Source organism: Xiphophorus couchianus, chromosome 6 (genome assembly GCF_001444195.1).
Source record: "Xiphophorus couchianus chromosome 6, X_couchianus-1.0, whole genome shotgun sequence".
Lineage (NCBI taxonomy): Eukaryota > Metazoa > Chordata > Actinopteri > Cyprinodontiformes > Poeciliidae > Xiphophorus > Xiphophorus couchianus.
The window spans coordinates 23,190,887-23,218,112 of record NC_040233.1 but is presented as its reverse complement, the minus strand read 5'-3'; the positions used below and the strand labels follow the sequence as shown (position 1 = coordinate 23,218,112).

Here is a 27,226-nt window from a genome sequence, read left to right as displayed (position 1 = left end):
AGCCACTATAACAAAATCTACTGCATAGACATGATAAACAGATCTATGTGAATTGTTCGGTTAAATATTTCGTTGTAATCAAAGACTGCAGTGCATTTAGATGAAACTGCCATCTTACTGTGGCACCTTCTACAGTCTGCGGTCACTTTTTGCTTTTCAGCTGCTGTAATTTCTTCTGAATGGCACATAAGGGTCTCCTGGAAGCAGGTTAGCGAAGTGAAGTCTCAAGTTCACTCAGAAACCGTATTCGTCACGGCCCTCTTTCTTCCTGATCATGTAGAGGAAGCGAGCCGGCTTCTAAAGGCTCTGAAAGGGGCCGATCAACACCCAGGAGAAGCTAATTAATGTAGTGTTCATAAAGCTTCCGGTGTGCTCTGAATGCAGAACGACCCGAGAGCCCCTCGGCTCATTTCAAGCCTCATTCATCTGTCAAACTCCGCCAGGAACAAAGGGAGAAGCAACAAAAGGTAACGTCAAGAAAGTTTTAAACACCACGGTTAATATTATTTTCCTTTCATCTGTTTCAGCTGGATGCTGATCGAGATGAGGAGGAGGTTTTCTGTAACATCAGCATGACTTTGGATAACAAGCTGTTTCCCTCTGAAGAGCCTGTCGCCGGTAAGACCAGCTTTTTATTCATTAGCAGTGACATGCGGTAATTATAAAGGACTTGTGAGGACCTGTAATACGCTCTGTTCAAACTGAAATAAAGGCATTAGTGCATTTAAAGTATTAAGTCACCATTTTCATGGCAGAAAGTGGCTGGTAAAGCTGCAAGAACTTATTACTGCCATATATTATTCTTCTTTTTAGTCATGTTACAGTGAAAATAACTGATGTTGGAGAAAATGAAAATGTTTTAGAAAAAAATACATTATATAGTCAACAATTGTGAAAACCAGTTACATTTTGTTTCATTTTGTCAAATGCTATCATAAAAATCATCAACGCACATCAGATATGTTGGTCAATGTTCCATTTCTTATGGTTCAAAAGCAAAATCTAAATAGTCAGCATAATGTGGAAAGACTTCATTGATTTTTTAGAAAACATAATGCATAACAACAACTATATTAAGACAAGTTAGGAGTTAAAAGCAGAGTTTGAACGTTGTTCAGTCAATCATCCAAAAATGGATGCAAACTGCAAAAACATGGAAAAACATTAACCAGAGAAGATGCAGCAGGAAATAATGTTGTGTGGGTTTTCTCCACAGTCCCAAACCATCACTGCGAGGCAGACATGAGTGGTAACTAGTTACATTTACTCAATTACATTTACTTGAGTAACTTTTTTTTTTATTTACTTATAGGAATATTTTTACTACTCTGTACTTTTTACTTTTACTTGAGTAATTTTATTACAAAATATTTCTACTCTTACTTGAGTAAAATTTCTGGATTTTCTACCCTCTGAATAAAAAACAAACATGTTTCTACCAAAAATTCACCAGACTCAGACACACACCTGCAGTTTTGTTAAAGTTTTGGACGTTTGTTAATGAAAGAAACTGATTTTGAAAAAAATATGAATTAAAAAAAAAAAAGAATTATTGTCATTTTTCTCCTTAAAATACCAACATTTCCACTTAACTTTACATTTTGGTCCATCTGATGATGTAATTTAAAAATATTAAATGATTGATCATTTGATCAGTTACTCAGTATTTGGTTAATACTTTTTTAATCAAATACTTTTTTACTCTCGAGTAATTTTTTGGACGGCTACTTTTTACTTCTGCTTGAGTAAAAATATGTTGAAGTAGTGCTACTATTACAAATTGTACTACATTTCTTCTTCGCTCTGACTTCACATCCAATCTTCTCTACAGAAGCTGCAATCAATGCGCCACAAAAGGCCGTTGCTTTTAGTTGCTCTTTCTTTTTATTCGCTTCCTTTGCTGTGTTATGATCTTTCCGGCTCCCATTGCTGAGTAACTTCAAATAGATCCATAGATGGCGGCCTCCATTATTACTTCTGGAAACAGTGCACTGCTTTTTACAGAAGTACACTGCAAAAACACAAAATCTTACCAAAGTAGATTTGATCTAGTTTTTAGTGCAAATATCTTGTTACACTTAAAATAAAAGAAAACTAACTTACAAGTAACTTTTCAGCAAGATATAGGAGCTTGTTTTAAGTCAATAATTTCTTAATATTGATTAAAAAGTTCTATTTCCATTGGCAGATAAGCTAACTTATAACAAGACATTTTTCCCCATGTTACAAATGAAATAATCTACCAATGGAAGAGGTATTTTTAATCAATATTAAGAAATTATTATATATATATCTTGCTGAAAGTAATTAGTTAGTTTTTTCCTGTCAAGTCTACTAAGATATTTGCACTAGAAAACAGGCCAAAAATACAGTTTTGCAGTGTAATTCTCTGTAAAGCGTGTACACAGAAGTCTGACTTACCTTTAATACATTTTAATAAAATCTTTAAATATTTACTAGAGATCCAGGTGGAACTATAAAAATATCCCACTTCAAGAAAAAATCTTGGAGCTTGGAGGGAAAATAAAAATAAATTGAGGAATTGTCAACAAATTCCCAAGAAATAATTTTGCATTTACTTGCAAAAAATGAGAAATGGTCAAAATAAGGAAAAAGATGCACAACTTTCAGACCTCAAATAATGGAAAGAAAACAAGTTAATATTCATTCAGAAACAACAATACAAATGTTTTAACTCAGGAAGAGTTCAGGAATCAATATTTGGTGGAGTAACCAGGAGGTTCAGTGCAGTGGGCTCTTCATTTTTACAGAGCTGTATTTTTCAGCTTAATTTCCAGAAAGTGTCGTCTGTAAGTAAGCTCCACCAAAGTGGCCCACAATCAGTCGAGGAAAGAAAAGGCGCCATCGCCCACACACTTCCTGGTTAACACACAAGCAGCCAGATTGAGAGAGTTAGCAGCTCTGTGAGAAACAGAGACTGAAGGTTGAAACTTCACACCCTGCAGGTTGTTATGTAAAACTGAGGAACAGCTGCTTACAGAGCTGATCCGAAAGGTGCGGCCAGTCGGCGCTCAGTCGGCGCTCTGAAGGTGTTTCTGATGCGTTTCATAAGACGGTTAGTTAACGGAAACGGATGAGACCTTTGGGATGAGTTGGCAGGATATTGTTGACCATCGCTGGGGGTTTTATAACAGATCATTTCACTAAACAATCTTTATGGTTCAGATCAAAAATTTTAAATGGTTGATTATTATTATTATTATTATTTTTATTATATTATTATTTATTTATGAGTTCTGGAAGTTGTTTTGTTTGTTAGGTGGATCATTTTGTCACAAACTAACAATCTGTAATATTTATTTAGTTGATTTCCAAGTTTCCATCAATACATGTACATTTACCCATCATCCATCCATCCATCCATCTGACTGTCCATCCATCCATCCATCCGACTGTCCATCCATCCATCCATCCATCCGACTGTCCATCCATCCATCCGACTGTCCATCCATCCATCCATCCATCCATCCATCCATCATCATTCGATCCATTCATTAGTCTTCATCCTCAGTTTGTTGGCTCTTTGGTGTTTGACTGACATTAAGTAAAACTGCAGCAGCCAGATTTGAGTCTAATAGAGAAACATTTGAAGCTGATTCTGCTGCTGATGTCATAGATGGGAAAACCTTCTGAAATCTCCAAATGAGTGATTAAAAATACGATCTGTAACTTTTAAATCCACTCCATCGCAGCCACAATGCTTCTGTTACTGTAAGAAACAATGAGGCTGCCGTTCCTCTTTGTTTTAAAAGCTGAGCAAAATGTCCTTCATGGGCAGCTTCTGCAATTTAGTGAGGAACAGTTACTGCTCAAAAGGAGGCAGATTCTCATTAGGAAATGAAAAGTCACCATGAAGGTGACACATTGCACCTAAAAGCAGCTTGTGACAAAAACATGTTCAGAGTTTTGGTATTGACAGCAATGCTGGTGGATGGTGAATCTATTTAGAGTAATCTTAAGATAAATGTTTAGAATAGGATCCGAGCCAGAGAGAAAAACCCTGCAAAATTGTCTGCTTTTTCAGGATTTCAGTTTCAGAATTAGACTGACCCACAAACCGCCCACATGTCTGTTTCTCTGAATGATCCGTGTGTCAGATCGTTTGGTTTGAGCACATAATGAGACTCGGAGCCCATTCTCATTTCAATCCTTGACAATCCCTCAAGCTACTTGACAGCAAACTCACGCTCTATTCCCCCCAAAATGAGAGCAGTCGGCTACATGATGCAAATTTTAAAAACTAAACAGATGCAGTAACATTTGCACATATTTTAAACTACATAAAAGTAGTTCCATAAACAAAATGAGGCTCAAATGTGTCATAATTGCACATGAAACTTCATTACATTATCTTTGCTGTAACTTGAAGAGGGCAGTATCTCAGTGTTTCAAACGAGCGCACTTAAAAAAATCTTACCAGATATTTTTGGTTAAGTTTCTAGTGCAGATAACTTAGTACACTTGAAATAAGACAGAAACTAACTTGGAAGCTCCCACTTCTTGCTGAGAAGTTAGTTGTAAGTCAATAAATTCTTACTTGATGAAAAATTAGTTCCACTGGCAGATTATTTCACTTAGCCAGAACATTTTCATCAAGATTAAGAAATTATTGATTTAATACAAGCTCTCATATCTTGCTGAAAAGTTACTTGATAGTTAGTTTTGTCTTATTTCAAGTCTATTACATTATTTGCAGGAGAACGTTGGTTTTTAGTTGTAATAACTGAAGCTGAGCGTTGACTCTACACTACTTTACTAAATGTAGTGTAATAAAAGAATAATGTTACATACCGAGACCATAAGTTTAAAACGAAAGCCAGAAAAACAACAGTAAAGTATATTTACATGTTCAAAGGAGAGGGTAAAAGTATAAACTTATTTTCATATCCACCCTTTTTTCCACCATCATCCAATAAATTACTGTTAACTTGATTACATTTTTATCCATATCTATAACTGGTATAATGAATTCATATTTACATGCCATTATAACCAAGCATCAATCATTTTTAACATGTTAAATTAATCCAGTAATAATGGACAACTTCATTAAATACTAACAATAATATTAATAATAGCAGAATTGCAACAGTTTGTAAGTTTATAAGTTTTCGGTAATTTATGCTGAATATTTGACAATTTTGTTTGATCTTGGGCTTTAATTTTTCTCTGGTTGTTTCCAAATATCTTCACTTCATTTTGTTATGTCTTCAAAACAAACAGGTTACTCTCTGCAAATTAAAAATGCCTCGTTAAAAGCAGATTTCCACCTCAGGCGGGAGGTAATTAGCTGCCGTCTGCCAGCGATGCCAAAGTTTGCAGGCTTGGATGTTTGCTAAAAACAATAAGAAATTTAGCGTTTAGTTTCGTTTGGCTTCATGTTGAAGATTAAAACGCTCGCAGTAGGGACGCAGAAGTAAAAATAAAGAAGTGGAATATTGTGCAGCATGATAAGCTTAAATTCAGGGAGAATGAGAATCAGCTTCACATGTTTCAATGATGAGTTGATGACCAAATATAAAAATAGACTCTAAAAGGACAAATCGTCCTGTAGTATTTTCATAGCAGTTTCCCAGAAGAAATAAGGCCATTGTCCTCTCTGATTATGGCAGCAGCAGCAGGAGTTCTGGGCCGAGGTGGCGCTGACGAGCCCCCACCACCTGACACCACCCGGTAAAAGGATAGACGTCTCCACACTGACGGAGCCAGATGAACCCTGACAGGCTGCTGACTCTTTACTTCACCGCATCACAAAGCTCTTTATTATTATTATTATACATCAAAAACCAAAAGGGAAAAAGTTTCTGGCTTAGTTTTCGTATGAACATCTGAAGCTGCATCTTGAATAAATTTGAAATGTTAGACTGCAGGCGGTGAAGTTTTACTAAATTCACAGATGATGAATTTCTGCCAATTGGAAACCAGAGCAGCTGTCTGGGTTTCTAAGGTGCAGCAATTCGCCTCAGTAGCTCAAATAGACGCATACCAAGACCTGTCACAATAATCAATAAATCAGTTAATCGCATGATAAATTGAAACAAACTCAATATATTCCATTGGCATGATTTATTGTTTCTGTTTTTTTCTTTGTTTCTACTGAAAATTGGATGATAAAAATCTTCAGTCTGGTGCTTTGGTTTCAACTGGCCCTTTTTCTGAAGGACAATTTTGTTTACAAAGACTTCAAAATAAATTTTATTTGTTGCTTTATTTATTTAATTTGGATATTTCAAAAGTCTTCCAGTTCCAGTGTGTGTGTGTGTTTGTGTGTGTGTGTCGGGGTGTATATACACATATATATACGTCCTCGACGTGGCTGTCACAGGTTTGAGTCCCGGCCTGGCGACCTTTGCCCCATGTCTTCTCTCTTTACCTACTTTCCTGTCAATTAACTATCAAATAAAGGCCACTAGAGCCAATAAAATTCCTTATTTCTTTCCTCTTTGTTTTGTGGAAGTAAATTATGAGGTGGGTAGAGTACCCAAAAACTGTACTAAAGTAAGAGTAACACTACTTCAACATATTTTACTCAGGTAAGAGTAAAAAAGTATCAAGTAAAAAGTCTACTCAAGAACTGAGTAACTGATCAAATTAGTTTAAGGACCAAAATGACAATAATTCATACAAGTAAAAAAAAAAGTAAAATAAAAAAAATCCTGCAAAATAATTTTTTTCCAAATCAGTTTCTTTCAATTAAAAACGTATGAATCTTTAATCAAAACTGCAGGTGTGTGTGTGTGTGTCTGTGTTTGGTGGATTTTTGGTAAAAACATGTTTGTTTTTCATTCAGTGGGTAGAAAATCCAGAAAATTTAACTGAATACAGAAGTAGCGATACTTCATAATAAAATCACACAAATAAAAGTAAAAAGTGCAATGTAGGAAAATACTCCTAAAAGTAAATTTTTCTAATGTAATTGTGTAAATGTAACTAGTTTCTACCTGACGCTGAATGTTTCTGATCCCATGCGGGTCTCAGTAGGTGTGTCTCAGAAAACAGACTATCAACTGAAGCCAATTAGGATAACGAAGCTCCGGCTCTGAGAAAAAGTTGGACGCAGACAGGTTCAGGAGTTCTTAAAACAGGTGGAAGCCATGATTGATTTACGCTCTACTGCCTCCAGATGTTGTTTCTCATTCAGCTGTCACAGCCTCACAAGGTTTCTACAGTTCGAAACGGCAGGTCCGGATAAAATGAAAATGATTCATGTTTTTGGATTCTAGATGTTTTAAATCATGAAAAGAAAAGGATTTTGCAGAGGGAATGTGAATATGTTATCACTTCGGTTTATCCCCATCCCACATACAGCTCTGGAGAAAATGAAGAGCCACTGCACTGAACCCCATTGAAAACCTCCTGGTTATTCCAACAAATATTGATTTCTTAACTTTTCCTGAGTTAAAACATTAGTATTGTTTCTAAATTAATATTAACTTGTTTTATTATTTGAGATCTGAAAGCTCTGCTTCTTTTTCATTATTATAATTTCTAATTTTCTGCAAATAAAAGCACAATCTTTGCTTGGGATTTCAGAGACATGTCAGTAGTTCATAGCATAAAAGAACAATGTTCATTTTACTCAAAAATATACCTATAAAAAGTAAAATCAGATAAGCTGGTCATTTTAAATGGTCTCAATTTTTTCCAGACTTGTATATAGTATATTTACTCCCTTCAACATTGAAAATGTTCCTTAAATGAATCAGATCATGGCAACGAATGTTGTCCACAGATTTCTGTTGGATTATGTTTTGGATTTTTGTGTAGTGAAGACATTTTTGCTGATTTGTGTTTCACCTCACAGTGATGCAGAAAAATAAACATCTTTAGTTTTCAAGCAGGTTTTGGGTCAAAACTGAGTGGCATTTAGTAAAAACTTCATAATTTGACAAAAACATTGGTACTATGTTAATTAAAGAAACCCCAGAGCATGATTCTGCCACCTCCATATTTCACCGTTCTGTAGATTCACTGCTGTCCTGTTTTCAGCTGTCGAATAGACGGCCTTATTTGTTTACAGCAAAGCTGTAAATTAGGCCTACATCATCACCCCACCAACACCGTGCTTTACAGTTAGTTTGAGTTTTTGGTAATCTGCTTTACCTCATCTGTTTGAAAGACAATTGTTCCACTAGTTTTGTGTTTACTTAGACATAACCTTGCCAGGCTATGCTGTAAAATTCTTAATAAATAAGAGCAAGTAGCTCCTAGTAAATAAAGTTTATCAGATCTTAAATTTTATTGAAACAGGAGGGGTGTACTTACTTCTTCATGCACATCTTTTCTCATCTGAAGAGTGTGTATTATGTTTTTTTTTACACATTAAAGTGAATTTAAATAATTTATTTAACCTAGTAAATAGCAGAACATTTTATTATTTCCTGATGCATTAAACTGATTGAAAGGGGGTGTACTTTTTTCTCTCTGTTCCTAAAATACCAAGCTGTTAAAGTGATCCTGTTATGAGTTAATGACTGGGTTTATCTGTGTTCAGGTCCGAGTGAACTGGATCTCAATCTGCTGGGGGAAATCGGCAGCCTGGCAGAGGAAACCCACAAAGAAAATCAGGTGAGATGATTTCCCAGCACTGTGCATGAAAACATGCGCTGATAAATGCAGTAATTATTCAAACTGCACTGCGAAAACAAAACCTTACCAAGTATTTTAGGTCTAGTTCCTGGGACAGGTATCTTCGTATACTTGAAAAGAGAAACACTTATACACAAGTAACCTTTCAGCAAGAAACAGGAGCTTGTTTTAAGTAAATAATACCTTGATATCGATGAAAAAGTACTAGTTCCACTGGCAGATAATTTGATTTATAACTTGGGAAAAAGTCTTGTTATAAGTGAAATAATTTGCTAACAGAACTGGTACTTTTTCATCAATATTAAGGAATTATTTACTTAAAACAAGCATTTATAAATTGCTGAAACTCACTTGTAAGTTAGTTTTGTCTTAATTCAAGTGTACTAAGATATCTAGAAACTAGACCAAAAGTACTTGGTAGAACCTATTGTGAAGCTTTTACCTTTAACTCATAAAAACTTGACAAAAACTCCATAAAGATAAAAGTGTAGAAAATCCTGTAGTGTTCTTATGTTTATCCAAATCCAGAAGGTTCCTCTTTAGCCTTTTTAACCTTACTTTAATATTAATATTTAAATATTTCTCTTTGATTGCATTTTAAATGAAGATCACCAACCAGATAAACTTTGATTTCCACATCCGGCGCTCTTCTTTTCTCCTCGCTTCCTCCTTGGTTTCAAACATGAGCGACAGCTTCAAAGCAGCTTTAAAAAATAAAAAGGTGTCGGTGAGCTCGTCTCAAAGGCCAGATGATTCAGCGCTGCAAATGTCCTGAGATAGGAGGCATTGTTGTGCAACGTTTGGCAGCGTTTCAAATCAGCTCCATTCCTCCACACAATCTGGTGCTGCTGTCGGTGGAGCAACAACTCCAACCTCTGTCTGATCTCTCATCCAACTAAACGACTCAAAACATCTTTCTGAGCCCTTTTCCACTTTTGATTCTCTAAGGCTGTTTTCTAACCAGGTAGGCTTTTTTTCACATATACACACTCTCTGCGCCTCCCGTTTTTCTCGCCATGTCTTCAATTTAATGATTTCAGATCAGGGAGCTGTTAGTGAAAAACATCCGTTTGCCCCAAATACTAACTGTGTACCTTTAAGGGAGTTTTTCTTGGTTTGATTGGGGACCAAGGTTGCAACATTTGTTACATTTTTGCTTTCACACTGCACTGTGTCAAACGAGCCAAACTATTTGAAAACCTGTCCCCCTCCTCGCCTATGGTGGCGCTGCACCAAGAACAACCGAAGCAAACAACACAAAAACCTTTGAAGAAGACATGAGTGCAACTTCCTTCTTCACAAAATGTAATCAAAAATAGATTACCATCATATTTTACCGTTTTTAGCATTTCACTTTTGTCTTTGGTAAAAGACTATAAGCCATTTCTCCCACTAGTGGTAGACTAGCTCATTTGTTTAGGTTGTTTTTACCCAGAATGCCCTGCACTGTGGTCCACCTCCTGCTTTTGGAGCTGTCTCTATTAAGTTTAGCATTCATGCTGCACCAGAGTTCACTCCAGCCAAACTGAGACCGAGGTTTTTAGGCGGACCGGAGTTCACGTTTTGGCATTTGTGCCTGCTCTTAAAAGAAGAGGTGACAGTGAAAAACTTATAAAAGGCTTACATAAAATTTATGTGTTTAAATATATTTTATATAATGTTGTATATTGTTTCTCTGTCTCTGATTATGCTAATTTATCACAGATGTCTCATTTTGGGGGCCGACAAACTAAGCTTGATAGCATGTAGCTGAAATTGGTTCTTTTTTTGCTCACATTAAGACCTTTATATACTTATTTAGTTCTTCCCTTTTTTAGTTCTTCAGAAGCGGGCACCCGGTTTATTTTTTTTTAGATCACTCTCCATCTATAAGATATTAATGCTTGTTTTGATGACCTCCCAGTAAAATGTTTTGTTGCGCTCTCTTCTTACTGTGACAGCATCAAACTCCTGAAGCTCTTAGCAGCAGGGACAAAAAAAAAAAAACCCTGATAGGAAGTGAAGGAATGGATGAATGTAGCCGGAAATAGACAAAAACATCTCCGGATGGAGATGACCGACGTTCACCTTTCAACACATCAGTGACCTGAATCCATCTGGCAAAACACAGGCTTAAAACTCAGCGAACATCTGCAGAGGAGGAGTTCACCGGCAGTTCAAATCCAGTCAGACGATGCTCGACTGCAACTGTCGGGAAGAACGCAGCCCAAGAAAACCCAAATACAAAAAACTACGGCCGATTCTACCAAGTCCTGAGTTAGGTAAGAAGACTGAGAAATAATATATAAAGGAAAATATGAGTGTCAGGGGTGAAAGTTATTGATAAGCGGCCATTTTTGTCTTGTATAAAGAGGGACAGATGTCTTTCTATAACATAAAGACCTACATTTTTCACAATATGTTGAATAAAAAACATTATTTTGTGTCAGTTGTATTAAGTACAGACTGAATAAAGATAAAATTGTGGTTCTCACATTGTTAAACTTACACACATTTATAAAATATAACAAGACAGGAACCTCTTAAGTTGCTGAATAGAAAAGTAAAAGATTTAATTCCCCATGAACAGAGAAGCTTTCAAACAGTAGCATTGTCTTGTTGCCAGTTTATTAGTAACTGGTTACATTTACTTAGTTACTTTTACTTGAGTAACTTTATTGAAAAATTTTACTTTTAGGAGTATTTTTAGTTTTACTTGAGTAATTTTATTATGGAGTATTGCTACTCTTAAGTAAAATGTCTGGATTTTCTACCCACTGAATTAAAAACAGTTTTTAAACAAAAATTCAACAGACGCACGCAATTTTTATTAAACTTTAATACGCTTTACATTGAAAGAAACGGATTTGAAAAATTTTATTTTGCCTGATTTTTTCTGTTACTTATATGAATTATTGTCATTTTGTACTTAAAATACAAATTATGTAATTTTAAAATATCAAATGATTAATGATTTGATCAGCTACTCAATACTTGAGTAGCTTTGTACCAAATACCTTTTTACTCTTGAGTAATTTCTTGGACGGCTACTTTTACTTGAGTAAAAATATATTAAGGTAATGCTAGTCTTGCATAGATCTTTTGAGTACTTATTGTTGTATTGCTGTTAAAGGAATATTAACACGTCATTCCATGAACTACATTAATTAATAACAGCTCTAAGATACTCCGGCCCATCAGCTGAAGTTCCTCCGTCAAAGTTAAGGAGCTTGTCGAGTGTTTACATTTTGAAACGAAACCTAAAAAGTGCATTTTTCACCCTAAACCGGACTCTCTTCCCTGTTATGTGACACCGCCGCTATCGCCGCTTAAAAATGACCAGCGACGCCCTCTGCTGTACGGCGGCCAAACTACAACGAAGAAGGTATAAGCGGACCTTATAAGTTAATCGAATTGAACTTATTTCTGTCTAATAAACCATTAATCGACAATTAATTGTAAGTTTAAACATTTTTAGCATCTCTCTTTGAAACACATTCAATCTACAGGAAATGCTCAGAAAGCCCTTCATAGTCATTATTTCACCTGCTCAATAGGGGGAACTACGACCTGGAGTTTAATGAGTCCTTTAAGAGCCTGCTCATTCATCTGCATGAAGTGGCTACATGAGGTGAAATAAACCCTGAATCTGCTCCACTTTCACAGGAAAACCAAACCAAGCAGTCTGACGTTTTGTCTTTAAGTTAATCGCAGAGCTTCCTTACCCGAGTCCTGACTGTCCCTCCTCTCTCAGGGCTTCACAACTGGTTGACGCTCTTTGTGGAGCCAGAATACGTTGACCTTTGAATGAGGCTGATCAATGACCAAATGATGTCATCCACTCATTATTCAGACACGTTCAAAGCCTGGGCAGAGGCCGCTCTATTCATACTGTAAGTCATTAATCCATGTAGAGGTAAAACGCAGAGAGGCTGGAGGGCGAGAGGCGTGCAAACAAACCAAGCGAGAACGACTCACTGAAGACGGCCATGTCCTGCGCAACCTCTCGCCACGCCGAAGGGGGACGCGGTGCGTCCTGCGAAGTGGAACAAAGACGCAGCAACGCCCCGTCGCCCTGTATTTGCAGCGTCTGATGTGAGGAGGAGATGGGTTGAGTAATCGTGGTGCTCAAAGAGGATTGCAGCAGGAGGTTTTGACATGTGCTGTCCAATTTCTTGGAAGTTTTTTCCAATTATTCCCAAACTGTCCACCTGCTCTGATTAATTCCTGATGAAAGAGCGGCGCCACGGCCGACATGCTAAAGTATTCATACTTTAGCATGTCGGCACAACCTGAAAAAAGTATTCATACTTTAGCATGTCAGTGTAATTAGAGTTGCAAGTTCTTCTTCGGGTTTCGACCAGCATCTAAGTAAAGATTTTTACCAATTAACCAATTTTTTGGTTTTTGAATGTTTAACTTTTTTGGAGAATCAGGATTTTTTTTTTTACCAATGCACTCCTTGGGTTTCTTTAGTTCAAAGTGATGTCAGTGCACCAAGTGCCACCATCTTGTTTGACACCTTCTACTTATTTGAACTTTAAACATTAGAGCCAGGCTACAATTTCTTTCTTTGTTTTTATTACGAGAATAATGTCATAATATTACAAGAATACAGGGGTAATATTAGAAACATTAAGTAGTAATTTTATGAGAAATGTTACAGAAAAACCTTTCTAATTTGAATTAGAAAGGTTGAGAATCTTAAGTTATACTTTGGTATTAGTTTATAAGGAAATACTTCATATATTAACAGATCAGCATCAAATTATTATTAATAGCGGGACTTTGAAACCTTTGCACAAACAACGATGTCTATTTTAAAGAGAACGACACGGACCGATGTGGCCACGTCAGATCTTGATCCGTTAGCTTTTTTTCATTAAAATTACATTTCTCCTAATTTTAAGATGATTTTCTGATAATATTGCTCCTTTATTTTGCAAATATTATGATTATATTCTCATAATTAAACAATAGTTATCATATCCTGGCCCTTATACTCCATCGTACAACTCACAGCCACCTTTAGTGAAAATTATCTGTCTGTTCTAAATTCTTTTTTAGAAAGGAACATCAGAAAAAAACAAGAAATCAGAAATCTGAAGTGGTATAAAACAAATTGGAGAATTTATTTTTAAAATTTCCCATCTCCAGCTATGCTCCTTTTTCTGATGGACTGAAAAGAAAACATGCAGTTTTTTCATTTACTTCACAATTATGAGCTGCCTTAAGAAAGTCTGTCACATAAAAATCATAAACAAAACACAACCTGAAAAAAAAAACATTTCAAGATGTCTGCATGCTTTTGCATCTTTTTCTGTTAGACAAATTAAATTAGCTTTTATTTCCTTTATACCTATTCTGCAGTCGCAGTGAATAATAATTAAAGTAGTGAGACTCTTTCTGACCTAATTTTTCATCATAACAACTTTTACGTAACACAGAGGGGAAACTAGTTTGCCAGCCTTGCCTTAAACAAAGGCTGTGGCACAGTTTATAGCTGGTGTCATATTTTTATTCATGTTTTCGGGGAAGCTGCAGGGTTGCGTCTGTGCTGAAGCGACTGTATTTGTGTCATATCTCATTAGAGAATAGATCCCAAAAGGTTCGGTCTTCCCTTGGCTAATGAAGCAGCGGCTACACCGCATCATTAACACCAAGGTTTCATTCACAAATGGACCCAAAGCTGAGGCGCCAGCGAGTTCGCAGCCAGAGTTTCTGTCAGCATCACATCCAAGCTGAGCAGCTGCAGCTCTGCTTTCTGCCAGCGGCTGTTTCCTATCACTGCTCAGCCTCATCAGGCGATTAATGAGCAAAAATAAAAAATAAAAAAACTGCATCAGCTACACAGAAGCATCTTCTTTCATGTCTGGAAAATCCAGAACGGGGGGGTCGCTTCATAACAGCAATCCTTTAGAGCAGCAGGATTTGGAAAACTCTCCAGAGTTCAGATAATTTCCTTTTAACTCTACAGTTTTAAAAGCGAAGGAAAGGTTTCTTCCCCGTTTTCTTTCACCTTGATTAAATCATAATTTCAACTCCTTTTGAAAAATAGGTTCAAAGCCATCAGACCGGGTGGAAAACATAATTCTTTTAGTCTCTCCGCAGTTTCTCCTTGTTCCAAACCAACAATTGTTTTTCTCTTAAAAAAAAAAAACAGAAAAGGACTTTATGCCTCTCATGCTTAGCGGTCGCTGCAGTGGACAGCCATCTAGAACCCATTTTCTTGTGTTTCTTGTGGATTTTTATGTTATAAATGCACACAGACCACCGAAGTGGACACTAGTGCCACACACTGCCAACTACTGGCCATCCACTGCAAGCGCAAGAAATGTTTTGTTAAATCCAATATGGTCAACAGACGAAAAATCAACTCAGGAACATCCAGACCTTCCTTCTACTGTAGAGGACTGGAGCAGGTAAAAAATATATATATCATGACATCAAGAATATTATATATTTGCAAAACTACAATGGAAACATTTTTTCCACATCATGTGAGTCACGTGATCAACAAGAGGATGTTACTATTGACAGAAAAAGATGAAGACGACGACAGGAAGCGGTTGGAGGATGATGCTTGTTCAGAGGTTTTTATGTCATTTCCTTTGGTAGTTCCTAGTGCAGCGCCACTACAGGCGAGGAGGGGAACAGGATTTGATTAATTTGGTTTGTTTGACTCAGTGCTGTGTGAAAGTGAACCACAGCAGCTGAAAATATAACAAATGTTGCAAGTTTGGTCCCCAATCAAACCGAGTCTAACAGACTGTCTGGTGTATCATGAAATTAAATTTATAAACAACTAAAGATTTATGTTAACATGCACAACAGAAAATGGGTTTAACGCACAAAATCAGATTCCAATAAATGCCAAGTGAATAAAAGGAGTAAATATCTATAACAGAGGGAGTTATTTTTGGATATTTGTGTAAGCCTGAGTGCATCGTCCCTACTGTATCCCTAGAAATGAACTGATCAGTGCATCTTACTGACGGTTTTGGCGTTCGTGCATGAATATTTTATACCGATCGCGTGGGAGAGCTGTGTGCCGTGCATGTGTTTCTGCCTCTGAGTCATCACACCAGTTGGTGTACCCACATGACAAGCTGGCTTGTTACTGGCACCCACTCCTCCACACTGGCACCTTTTATTTATCACCAATAACAGCGCTGGGCTCCGCTTTTACCCGAGAGGCTCCACTGATCCCCAAACTCCAGCTATGCTTGGGCTTCACAGTAACAGGCATCCAAATGTTGTAATCACCTCTGCAGTCAAAGCCCTGACTTTGGTTTTATTATACCACAATAAAAACAAATAACACCAGAAGTATTCACGCTCATGAACTTTGACATCCCGTTTTTTACTGAAGGGCTTTATTATAACGCTGACCCAACAACATCTCCTCTATGAAGCCTGTCTATAATATTCAGGAGTGTTTTTATGGGAAAAACTCCCCAATTCTTCCATAAGTCCATTTCTGAGGTCAGACACTGATGTTGGATGGGAAGACCTGACTTGCAGACTCTGCTCCAATTCATCCCAAAGCCACAGAGTTGAGCTGAAGTGTTTTGGTAGCAATTCCTAACCCAGACTTCTCAATTGGGTTACCAGACATCAGCAGGCTTCAGATTAGGGCTGCAACGATTCCTCGAATGATTAGAGTACCTTGATTATTAAAATTCCTCAAGGAAAATTACCTGCCTCAAGGCTTTCCTAAATTGCGTTTTATTAATTAGCACACCTTGTTGCAGCCGGGTAATTTTGTTGTCCAATGCTCTCACTTCCGCCTACGAGTTGTTGACAAAAGCTAAGTGGTAGCAGCATAATGTAGCGATTCTTCGAATGAGGAACGTCCAATTTTTAAGTTCGATTATCAATTATTTCATTAATTGATGACAATGACGATGTTTACTGTATATCGTTTTTCGAGGAAACAGTAAGCATCCTTAAAATAAGTAACACGATGCCTGGAGTAGGAACCCTTCCTCCTGCCGGAGCTGCTGCCTGGTGGCCGGTTCAGAGCGAACGGCGGGGAAGAGCGCGGCTGGTGTGTTTATACAGGTTATAAACTGAACACTGCGGGCGGCTGTGCTGTAGTAGTTGATCATTAACGAAAGTGTAGCTTTACGGAAGAACTGGAAAATAAATTAATCATTATCTCGACTGCAACAACTGGGTGGCGGAGCGCAACGTGGCGGTACAGAGCTGGTAGATGTTTCTGTGTGACGAAGGAACCAAATCCAGTCGTTCACATGAACAGAAAAGCTGTAAATGGCTGGACAAGGTGAGAGTTCATCTGTTACACTGACTGATGAATACAGAAACTAAAACTGTAGTATGCATTCTTCAGAAGTGTCTGGAGCCTCCTGCTTTATTATTAAATTTAATATATTTTCAGATTTTTGTGTAATTTGTGCTTATTTAAAAAGTGAGCTATTATTGTTACAGGGTCATAAACTACAGAAAAGTAATTATATTGATGCACAAATGTAAAAATTTGACCCAATGTTAGTAATGTCAATGTCAAATTTATTTATATAGCACTTTAAAAACAGGCATAAAACTGCACCAAAGTGCTGTACAAGAATGACAATAACACAAATGAATAAAAACAGAGTATCAAAACACTAGTTTAATTAAATGCTAAGGAATAAAAATGAGTTTTAAGAAGCGATTTAAAATGATCCAGGCTGTGGGCAGATCTAATTTGGAAAGGAAGATTGTTCCATAGAGGAGGACCAACAACAGCAAAAGCCCGATCTCCTTTCCTCTGAAGTCGGGTCCGAGGAACTGTCAGTAAAAGCTGATTATTTGAACGTAGGGTTCTGGACACAGACTGAAATTTTAAAAGGTCCCGAAGATAAGGGGGAGCTAATCCATTTAAAACTTTATAAGTTAATAAAAGAATCTTAAAATCTATTCGATAAAAAACAGGCAGCCAGTGTAACGAGGCCAGTATGGGCCTTATATGGTCACGCTTCCTGGTTCCTGTAAGAAGTCGTGCTGCTGCGTTCTGGATGATTTGAAGTCGCTGCATCTGTGATTTATCCATGCCTCTATATAATGAAATGCAATAATCCAAACGAGATGTAATGAAGGCATGGGTAAGTCCTTCAAAGTCCTTAAAACCAAAATAAGATTTAACTTTTGCTAAAATCCACAGGTGATAAAAACTTGATTTATCACCTGCGGAGTGATAAATCCGCAGGTGATAAGAGCAGTAGTAATACTGCTCTTATGGTAGAATTTACCAATATTTTATTTTATAAAATCTTTATTCGATTACTCAATTAATCATCAGAATAATCAGCAGAATACCCTGACACTCATCATTGCGGTTGTTAAGAAGATCCACGACTAGCTGAACATGTTGGTGTAAATATGTTGATTTCCCTCTTAACCTAAACATTGTTTGTGAGACGTTAAAACTTGACAAATGTGCTTCTTGATTACATTTTCTGTTTAAGAAGGTCGTCATTTTTTTCATCTGCTCAGAATTGTTTTGGTATTTTTGTCTTTAATGTTGACATCGTCACCACCTACTGGAGAGCCACTGGTATTACATTGCTCTTATTTGTAATCCTGAATATTAAATTTGTCTTGTTTAAAATCATAAGGGAAAGGATATCCAGTTTTATTTGTAATCTTCTGTTCTCTTCCTGATAAACACTTGTCCATTTTTCTCCTCCACCACTTTATACATGCAGAATAAATCAGAAAAGAGCTCTACTGTCATATTTGCTTTGCATTTGTTGCTTGACCAAAGTTTCATTTTTATGATGCAATTTATTTTCTCACATTCATCCATTAGCCATTAGCAGCAGTTAGAGAATGTCAGATACTGCTTCCTATCTCTGTAATTGTGCTTTTGGGGTTTATCTCCAATATTTATCCAGTGAAAAGCAAACCAAAGCAGAAAAGAAAATACACAAAGTTGCAGTTTTATTGCAACAAGGAGTACAGATTTGCCCAGTTACAAGAAATTATTTAACATTTACATATTTAACTTCCAAAACATAAAAAAGTCTTGTGTGTAACATTGTTAATTATTCACCCTGATCTCATCTCATGGATTCGATTTCTAAATGTCAAACAACTATTAACTTTCGCCCTAATAAAATGAGTATCACTGTTGGAGGACCCAGTTAGATGAAAACACTGTAGGTGTCGGAGCAACCTGAGTCATTCGTGATGTGAGAGCGGTTTTTAATTACCTCCTGTTTACAGAAATGCTGATAAATCTTCTGGGAGTTGTGTCAGAACGGCGGATCGAATCAAATTAAAACTCACACGGCCGCTTCATGAAACGTTACATCAAAAGATCTATTATGTTTGCCGTGCTGCTGGCTTTGATTTTGCTTTGACAAAAAAAAAGCACAAAACTTATTGTCTGGAGCCGCCTCGGACTGGAATGAGAACACATTTAGCAGTTATGCGTTTTTTTCTGCACGTAGCTGCCAGACAGTCACCTTACTGAGCATTCAGTGCATAATGAAAGCCATTCTTTAGACGTTAAGAGAGGCCTTTGCAGATCCAAACGCATTTCAGTGGGACGTGAAAGAAAAGCAGGAGGTGATGAAAGCTCACGCCGGATTGTTAGGAGGGAAGACAATAGTTGTTTGTTTCAGATTTTTCTGAATGCGTTGCACAATCTGCACTGTTTAAAATGCCAACAGACTCACTGCTACATTAACCCACTACTTTGGATGCATTTCTTCTTTTATTTTTATTCAACTGAATAGAAATGACTCAGTGTTTTTGATGTGGTTCACATTGATTTCCAGTCAAAAACTCAAATCTAATTCTCAGGTTTGTTGAATTTTGTAAACAGTTTTTCATGGAGAGCCTTAAATTATTAATTAAATATCTTTGTTTCTGCAAATGCAACATTTGTCATCAAGGTTCTTCAACTGCTGAGACCAAAAAGATTGTTTATCAGTGAGAAATAAATATGAATAAATTCATATTTATATGCAGTGCAATGGGACACAAGTCACAGTTTGGTAGGTTTTGATTTCCTTTTTTAAATAGTTGCTGCTTCGACTGTTTGACATGGTAGCACAGCAAATAAAAACTAATGGAAATGCTGAATAGTAGGTTTCAATTAGCTTCTTTTAAAGCAAAAAATAAACACCCTTGTTGAAAAATCTGGATATGAGGACTAGAAAATGTACTTAAAAGAATAAAAACATATTTTTTTATTCAGCCTGACCAAAACTATGCTCTACAGACATTTAACTCATGAAATTTGAACATGTAATCTAATTTCATCAAATAAAACAAAGTGCTAAACTGCTGCTTAGTTTAGCACTTTGTTCTGGGTTGTCAAGTAAACCAACAAGAGTTTCTCCATGCAAACTAAAAAAAGAAATAAATGACCATGATGAAGATGAATAAAACAATTTACATTTGACGTTGGACACAATAAACAATATTTAAACTTGTGGCAACTTGTGAATTATTTCAAAGCTGACTGAATTTCTAAAAAAAAACTAATAATCAGATTAAAACACAACAGTTAACATCTTAGCATCTCTCTTTCTCCAGGCCGATGAAGAGGAGGAGTATGCTGAAGGAACCACAGAAAGTAAGTTTACTAGATATACTAATTAAAAATGAGCAAGAAAAAATAACTTTTACGCCATACTTTCTGTCCCAGCTGCTGATTTAATTAGAAACAGCCTTTTATCTGGAAATGCCAAAAGTGTCGCAGCATTATTAGCATTATTGACCAGATGCATGAATAAACTTCCCTCTACGGCCAGAGTGAGTTTGGGTTTGTCGCTCTGCATCAACAGTATTGACCGGCTAATATCTGGGGAGAGCAGTCAGTAGATTCAGGTCCGATGTCCGCTCATCTCCAGCAGACGGCCTTGAAAACAAACTCTGCATTCATGCTACTTAAAGATCTGCACGAATGTCATGCAGCGAGGCTTTAATATTGGTCAGTTTTATTATTTATGCTCATAAAAGTTTAAATTAAGATACCTTTACGGCTGTCACAAAAAAAATTTTCCTGCATGATACATTGTTCCAGAAATTATTGCGATAAACAATAATATCCATTTGAGACCGTTTTCAAAACAAACATTAATGCAAGTTCACGCTCTCAAATATAAAGACACTAATTTCTATAAGAACATTTAACACTGGCACTGGAAAATATTTTAAATATCCAAAATAAATAAACAAAGCAATAGTAAGTAAAATGTATGATGAAGTCTCTGTGGCCAAAATTACTCACAAAAAATATTAACCATTAACCTTTGACAGGGAAAACAGGCAAAAGTGGCAGGTAGTGCAAACTAACTGCTTTGTACTGAGTGACAAATTTTTGCTGCATTTTAAAGGGGAGCAACTCTTTGACGACTGCTGTCCACATGGAAATTATTAATCTCATTTTAATTGATTTATTGCTTATTGTAACTTTTTTTTTTAACTTTCCTGTTAAGTCAGGTGAGAACTTAGTTATTATGCCTCCTTGAACAGGTTAGTATCGGTTTATTCTCACATATCGTGAAACATTTGGTGAAAGTATGAGCTTAACCTATCTTTACTTTATGAATATTAAGCAACTGCACATCTAATCAGCAAGTTTCAACAAAAACTGTCTTTTTGGTTAAAAAAAAAATTTAATTTTAAAATCTTATAAGGATTTTTAAAAAATTCAGCACAAAAAATAAAAAGTGTTGAATGGGATTTCTATCTAAAGGAATCTTTAAATATCCAGTTTGACATTTTTATTGTTGCATTAAAAAAAAAAAAAGACTGAAAAGGAGAAAGATTCTGTGCGTCTTGTGAAATGTGAAATGTTTGAGTTGTGATTCGTTCTTACTTTGACATTTTTAAGTGAACTGTTCACGGTCTAGGTTTGATTTTCAGGTCGTCACCTTTTAAAATGAAAATCTGGTTTTCAGGTCACAGAAAAAAAGTGTGATCAAAAAGGCAACAAAGATTTATATCTTGGTCTGGATCAAATGTTTGAACACTTTTTTTGGTCCCTTCGGCAGGTCGCTGCACAGAAAAGAAGAAACCAAAGGTCATCTTTATGATTGGTACGTAAACTTTAAAACACTCGTAAACCAACGCCTTATATGATTATACAAAGGATGTAATGTATGGAGGGTCAGGAGTGACAAAAGAATGTGGATTTCAGGAATATCAGACGAGGCCACAACCGTCTCCTCATAAAAGAACAAATGGAAACAGTTTCCGTCTTCCTGATTACTCACATCTTGTTCAATCTCTTAACACCTTGGTAAAAAGCAATCTAGTCAAGAAACGCCATCATTCCTGTGAGGAGAGTTTGCTGACATACTGTCCCCATGTGGGATGCAAAAGCTTTTGAGAAATATTGTCCAATATATATATAAATACACCATAAGATGCCCTCTCCCCTCTCTGGATGTCATATCCATTTCCTGTAGCCTCAGGAAAACACAGAGTCCTCCCAGGAGACCTTTCATATCCCACCCATCACCTGTCTGACTGGCTGTCCACTGGATGGAGCTTCATCACATTTACCAACAGCAGATTCTGCCCTGGGCTGCAAATAACCACTAAACATATTCCTCCCCGCAAACACAACCAACATTATTCAAACTCTCACACACAGAATCACAGACTATTCAGGACACCTAGACATCCTGCAGTCCATTAGTGGTCCTACCTTTTTATTTTAGTGTCTAAATTCGTATTCTCCAGTATATTTTTCTATTTTTTACTGCACTTTATTTATGTTTGCATAAGTGCACAATTGTTTGTCCGTACAGCACCTTGAAATTAGGGATTTAATGCAAGAGAAACAATAATAAACTATATTATAGCTCTAATATAAAAACTTATTTGAGTAAAAGTGCATTATGTCTGTTCCATAAATTACTTTCTTCATGACAGAAACAACTTTACCTTGGTGAGACATTTGTTGTCTCTCTTGGTGAGAATAGAAACATTTTTATCTTTTGGTCCTTTCAGATTAAGATGCTCTACATCACCGTCAAGACCACATTTATTTTAGTGAGACATAAAGAATATAAATCTGTGCAGCGGTCATCCATTCTGCAGCTCATCCAGTGTCATCTTTTGTAAACAACAGCAAACACGAGAGGAGTTTCACAAAACCAGGAGAGCGGATTAAGCCAGATATCTGCCTGCTCCAGACCAGGCTAACAGCCAGGCTTAGTTAAGCCATACCTAATGTATGGCTTAACTAAGCCTGGTTGTTAGCCTGGTTAAAGTTTTTTATTTGAGCAAATGACAGGTATTATTTTGATGCTTCGTTAGTTTGGAAATGCATATTTCCAAACCTTTTAAGTCGATAATTCCTTAATATTTGTGAAAAAGTTCTTGTTCTATTGGTAGATAAAATAACTTATTGAAAAAATGTTTTATAAGTTAAATAATCTGCCGGTGGAACTGGAACTTTTCAATCAATATTAAAGAATTAGCGACTTAAAACAATCTGCTATAGCTTGCCAAAAAAGTTACTTGCAAGTTAGCAAACTTGAAATAAGACAAACTAAGATATTTGCACTAGAAAGTAAATCAAAAATACTTGGTAATGTTTTTGTGTTTTTGCAGTGAAGTGATAACAGGATGGATTATTAGTGGCCCCTGATACCCTGATCAGGGGCCATAATCTGGAGAAATATGGGTTTTGTTCTAATATTTGGTGTTGACGAACAAGATAAACCATAAATAAAAGCTCTCAATTTACCAATTTGTGTTTATAAAGACCATCACCTGTAGTCACGAGATGAAGAAAATGATGAGATCCTAAATACCAGTTTACTGAAATCAGCTTTCTCTGTAACGTAGCCAGACTTCCCCTTAAACTTAAGAGGTGGAGGGAGTTTCCAATATCAGACAGATAGACTTAAGAGTCTAAATAATTTATTCCAAGCCGGTTAAATCAAGATGTTCGACAATCACCACTAGGCGAAAGGACATTACACTAAAATTCAGACATATAACCAGATTAGAGGGGCAGTAGTCTTGGAATATAGTCGTTTCTAATCAATTTGAGATAATTAAAAGGAGCTTATTTTCCAAATAACTTCCTTTCTCAGTAGTTTCTTTCCAAAAACGGATCCAATAAAGTCCAGTTGGCTTATATTACCGAGTGATTTAGTAACCAGGAAGGGCAGTTTACCGAATGCAAAAGCTTTAAATAAAGAAAATAGACTGAGCAGGAGAAACGTATGTGCTGTATTTCTCATCATACTTTCTGCATGACCACAAATAGTCATAAAATGAGGAAAATGTTAGCAGAAGTGGTCATCCACTCATTAACCGTTTTAAAAACTGCTCAGAGACACATCCGAGTCTGCTGGGCGACTCTTCCTCGATGCCCATGCTGACATTTCCCTCCAATTATCTGCTGCTGCAAAGGAAAAGCTTTTCCTGTCTGGCTTTGCATCAGCTTCTGAAATATTCAGACAAACTGCCGTTAATTAAGATCAGAAAGGATTTAGCTTGTTAGTTTTTGTGAAAAGGGGTTGAAACACTCCAGTGCGACACCAATTCCTCACATGGAGGCTTATTAAATGACAAATTCTGATGTTTTTTTACCAACACCCAATCAAGGCTGGACACTTAGAGAAGAAAACAGTTCATTAAATAATTTGTAGAAAAATAAAATAAACAGATACTTACATGCTATTAAACTGTTATTCTAGAAAAGCAGAATCAAAATAGTTCTAAAACTAACATTGCTATAAAAAATATTGACTATAAATGGTCTAAAAGCTGTTAAATAAAATCTAACTAGATTAAAAACTAATTAGTGATCAAGCTTTTAACAAAAACTAACCGTCTGTTGAACAGTAGCTGCTTTTCCATTACAAATGTGTACAAATCTTTGTTTATAATCTGCTAATGTTGGGGGAAAAAAAGCTTTTTCACAACTGCAATGTTTCCATTAAATAGGAAATGAAATTAAAATCACACGAGAGTAAGCTTGTTCTCGCTGTAAGTCATTAAAATCATGGCAGCGATGCATGTAAACATGAGACATTTATAATTCAGCCATAGTGCTAGCCTTCATCTCGTTATCGCCAATAGCAACATCAACATGTTGATCATGTGATGCGAAAAGAACGTTTCTATTGCAGTTTTGCAAAAATACATTCGTTCTGCTACAGCTGGAAAAAAAACACCTGATCCTAGTGGAAAAACTTTCTATCATAAAACGTGAGGATTTTTTAGAAATTGCCACGTTTCCATAAAGCAAATTTATTTTTGTAATTTCAATTTGGGCAATTTTATGGTCAGTGGAAACACAGTTAATGTTAGAGAGCAAAAACAGTGTGTAGCATTATTAGCTTAAAGAAGAGATTTATTAATAAAATGTCTGTCAAACACACTAGATTAGGACACTGTAACAGCATTATTATGCATCTGCATCTAAGAAATACTTCTATCAACAACGTGAAAATCTCAGCCCTTTCTGCTTGACTTAACACCTATATAGTGTAGAGCTGATCTGTTGATTATTGTTTTTGGATTAACTAAAAATTGTAGAGCAAAAAGTGTTTAATAAGATCTTTTTTACAGAAGCAAGAACTATGATACTTGAGAAGTTCTGGATAGAACAGATTTAAAGACATACGTTTTTTTATATCTTAAATGCAAAATGTGTATTTTGTTGTATATATTTTGGCGTATTTACTCATCTAAGAATATTATTCTTTCAGCAAAAGGCATTTTTTGAGTCTCTGTACTCCAGTTAATGATTACTTGATCACTAAATTAGTTGTTGATTAGTTTAGTAATTGATTAATCACGATTACGGTAATCGTTTCATGCCGCTAAAAAAATAATAACAGTCGCCTCTATTCAATACATTCTACTTTATCCAATTGGTACATAACCAACCTAAACCCAACTCAGACAAAGAACATGTCCCCATCATGGTGCAATGCTCATAAATTAGCCAAGATTACTAATAATCATTGTCTGAAGGTTAAATCAATTAACTAATCAATAAGCCTTTGAACAGAGAAGAACCCGATATTGACCAATCAGAATTACTCTTTAGATCTACATGAAAACGCTTCGTTACCCTGAGATTTAATTTAGAAAATAAAAACCATAGTTTTAGTCAGTCGTATATGTATTAGTGTCACCTACGCATTATTTCCTGATTGAATTGTGCAGCAGTAGAGCGTTTATAGACGCTGCAGTCCTCATCGCCGCTGTTCTGGGTTCAGTTATGGATTTTTAGACTTTCTCTGCCCATTTCCTCTCCAACAATAAAAAACCTGTAGTGGGCGTGCCGTGGTGGCGTAGTGGTTAGCGCGACCCGTATTTGGAGGCCTTGAGTCCTCGACGCGGCCGTCGCGGGTTCGAGTCCCGGACCCGACGATATTTGCCGCATGTCTTCCCTCCTCTCCTTCCCCGTTTCCTGTCAGCCTACTGTCATATAAGGGACACAAAAGACTCCCTGGAGGGGTAAAAAAAAAAAAAACAGTAGTGCCAAGAAGAAATAAAAAGAGCTGCTTTTCATTAAAAGTTGTGCATAAAGTTTTCTTCCATTTAAATTTTGCTCACATACTTCCAGCTGGTGGAAACGTTTTTTATATAGTAAAAGGAGAGATTATGGCTTTTGAGAAAATACTAATGTGAAATTATAAGGATTTTATGCAAATTTCTCTTCATTTCTGTCTCTTATCCTGTCTGCTGCTCTTGCTTTCATTCCTCTCATTATAGTCTCCTCTGTCTGCAAAGAAATTACCATTTTATTCCCTTAATTGCCTTACATTTAAAGAGTGAAATCCCTGCTGCTGGGAAATATTTTGTCATGTGAAAAGATGCAATTTGCAAGCAGAATCCTCTGTGTTATCAGTCCTATTTTCCACAGAAATACTTTGATCTTGTTAGGATTTAAAGGATTAATTGATGAATCAACCACAGATTATAAATGTAAGAAGTTAAAATTGTTTAATTCTATTGTAGGTTTATCAAAAATGATTAAAATCACAAACTGTGGCATAAAAAAACCACTTACACTTTGAACAAGTTTGATTATGTTGAGTGGAAAGTTTGGTAAAACTAAATTTAAAGTAGAAGATGGACCGATTAATGTTCTGAATATTGTAACACTGACCTTGCAGCAACTGATTCAATTTCTTTAAAACAAAAATTGCTCACAAGTTAAATAAGATCAGTAGATTTTGGGTAAATTAAAAATATAAAAGTTGATGGTGAATGTTTTCGGTTTTCTCCGAACCAACGCAGGATATACAAAGAAATTAAATCCTGCAAGTTGTTGGAAAACTACAATAAGAAAAGAAAAAATATATCAGATGGTATTCTGTAAGCAGTTAATTTAAAATATATTGCAGGATTGTGCAACATGACAGCTGGGAGAAAACCAAAAGTATTTTTATTGTAGTCGCAGGTATTTACAGCCATTTTACTTTTTGTTGGTTTACACTATTTGTGCTTCTGTTCGCAAACTGTTTAAAGCAATAAACTAATTTTGCATCTTCTTCACTTAGTCATACATCCACACTGAAGAGCCAGAACACAAAATAATGGAGTTGGTCCAAAGGTATAGTCAAAGTCTAGCATTCCCTGACTAAATATAGAAAACTGAGTTTATTTTATTTCAATCTTCTTGAACATCAAGCTA

General features: G+C 36.2%; 1 protein-coding gene across 1 annotated transcript in view; it reads left to right on the top strand.

Annotated features, from left to right (window-relative positions):
• The window catches only part of ak5 (adenylate kinase 5), a 98,582-nt gene that overhangs the window by 51,959 nt on the left and 19,397 nt on the right, over nucleotides 1–27,226 (top strand). Inside the window, exons 7-10 of the mRNA XM_028020858.1 lie at nucleotides 528–618; nucleotides 8,516–8,589; nucleotides 20,140–20,179; nucleotides 21,603–21,647. Coding sequence (XP_027876659.1) covers nucleotides 528–618; nucleotides 8,516–8,589; nucleotides 20,140–20,179; nucleotides 21,603–21,647 — 250 coding nt within the window. The remainder of the gene's footprint in view (nucleotides 1–527; nucleotides 619–8,515; nucleotides 8,590–20,139; nucleotides 20,180–21,602; nucleotides 21,648–27,226) is intronic.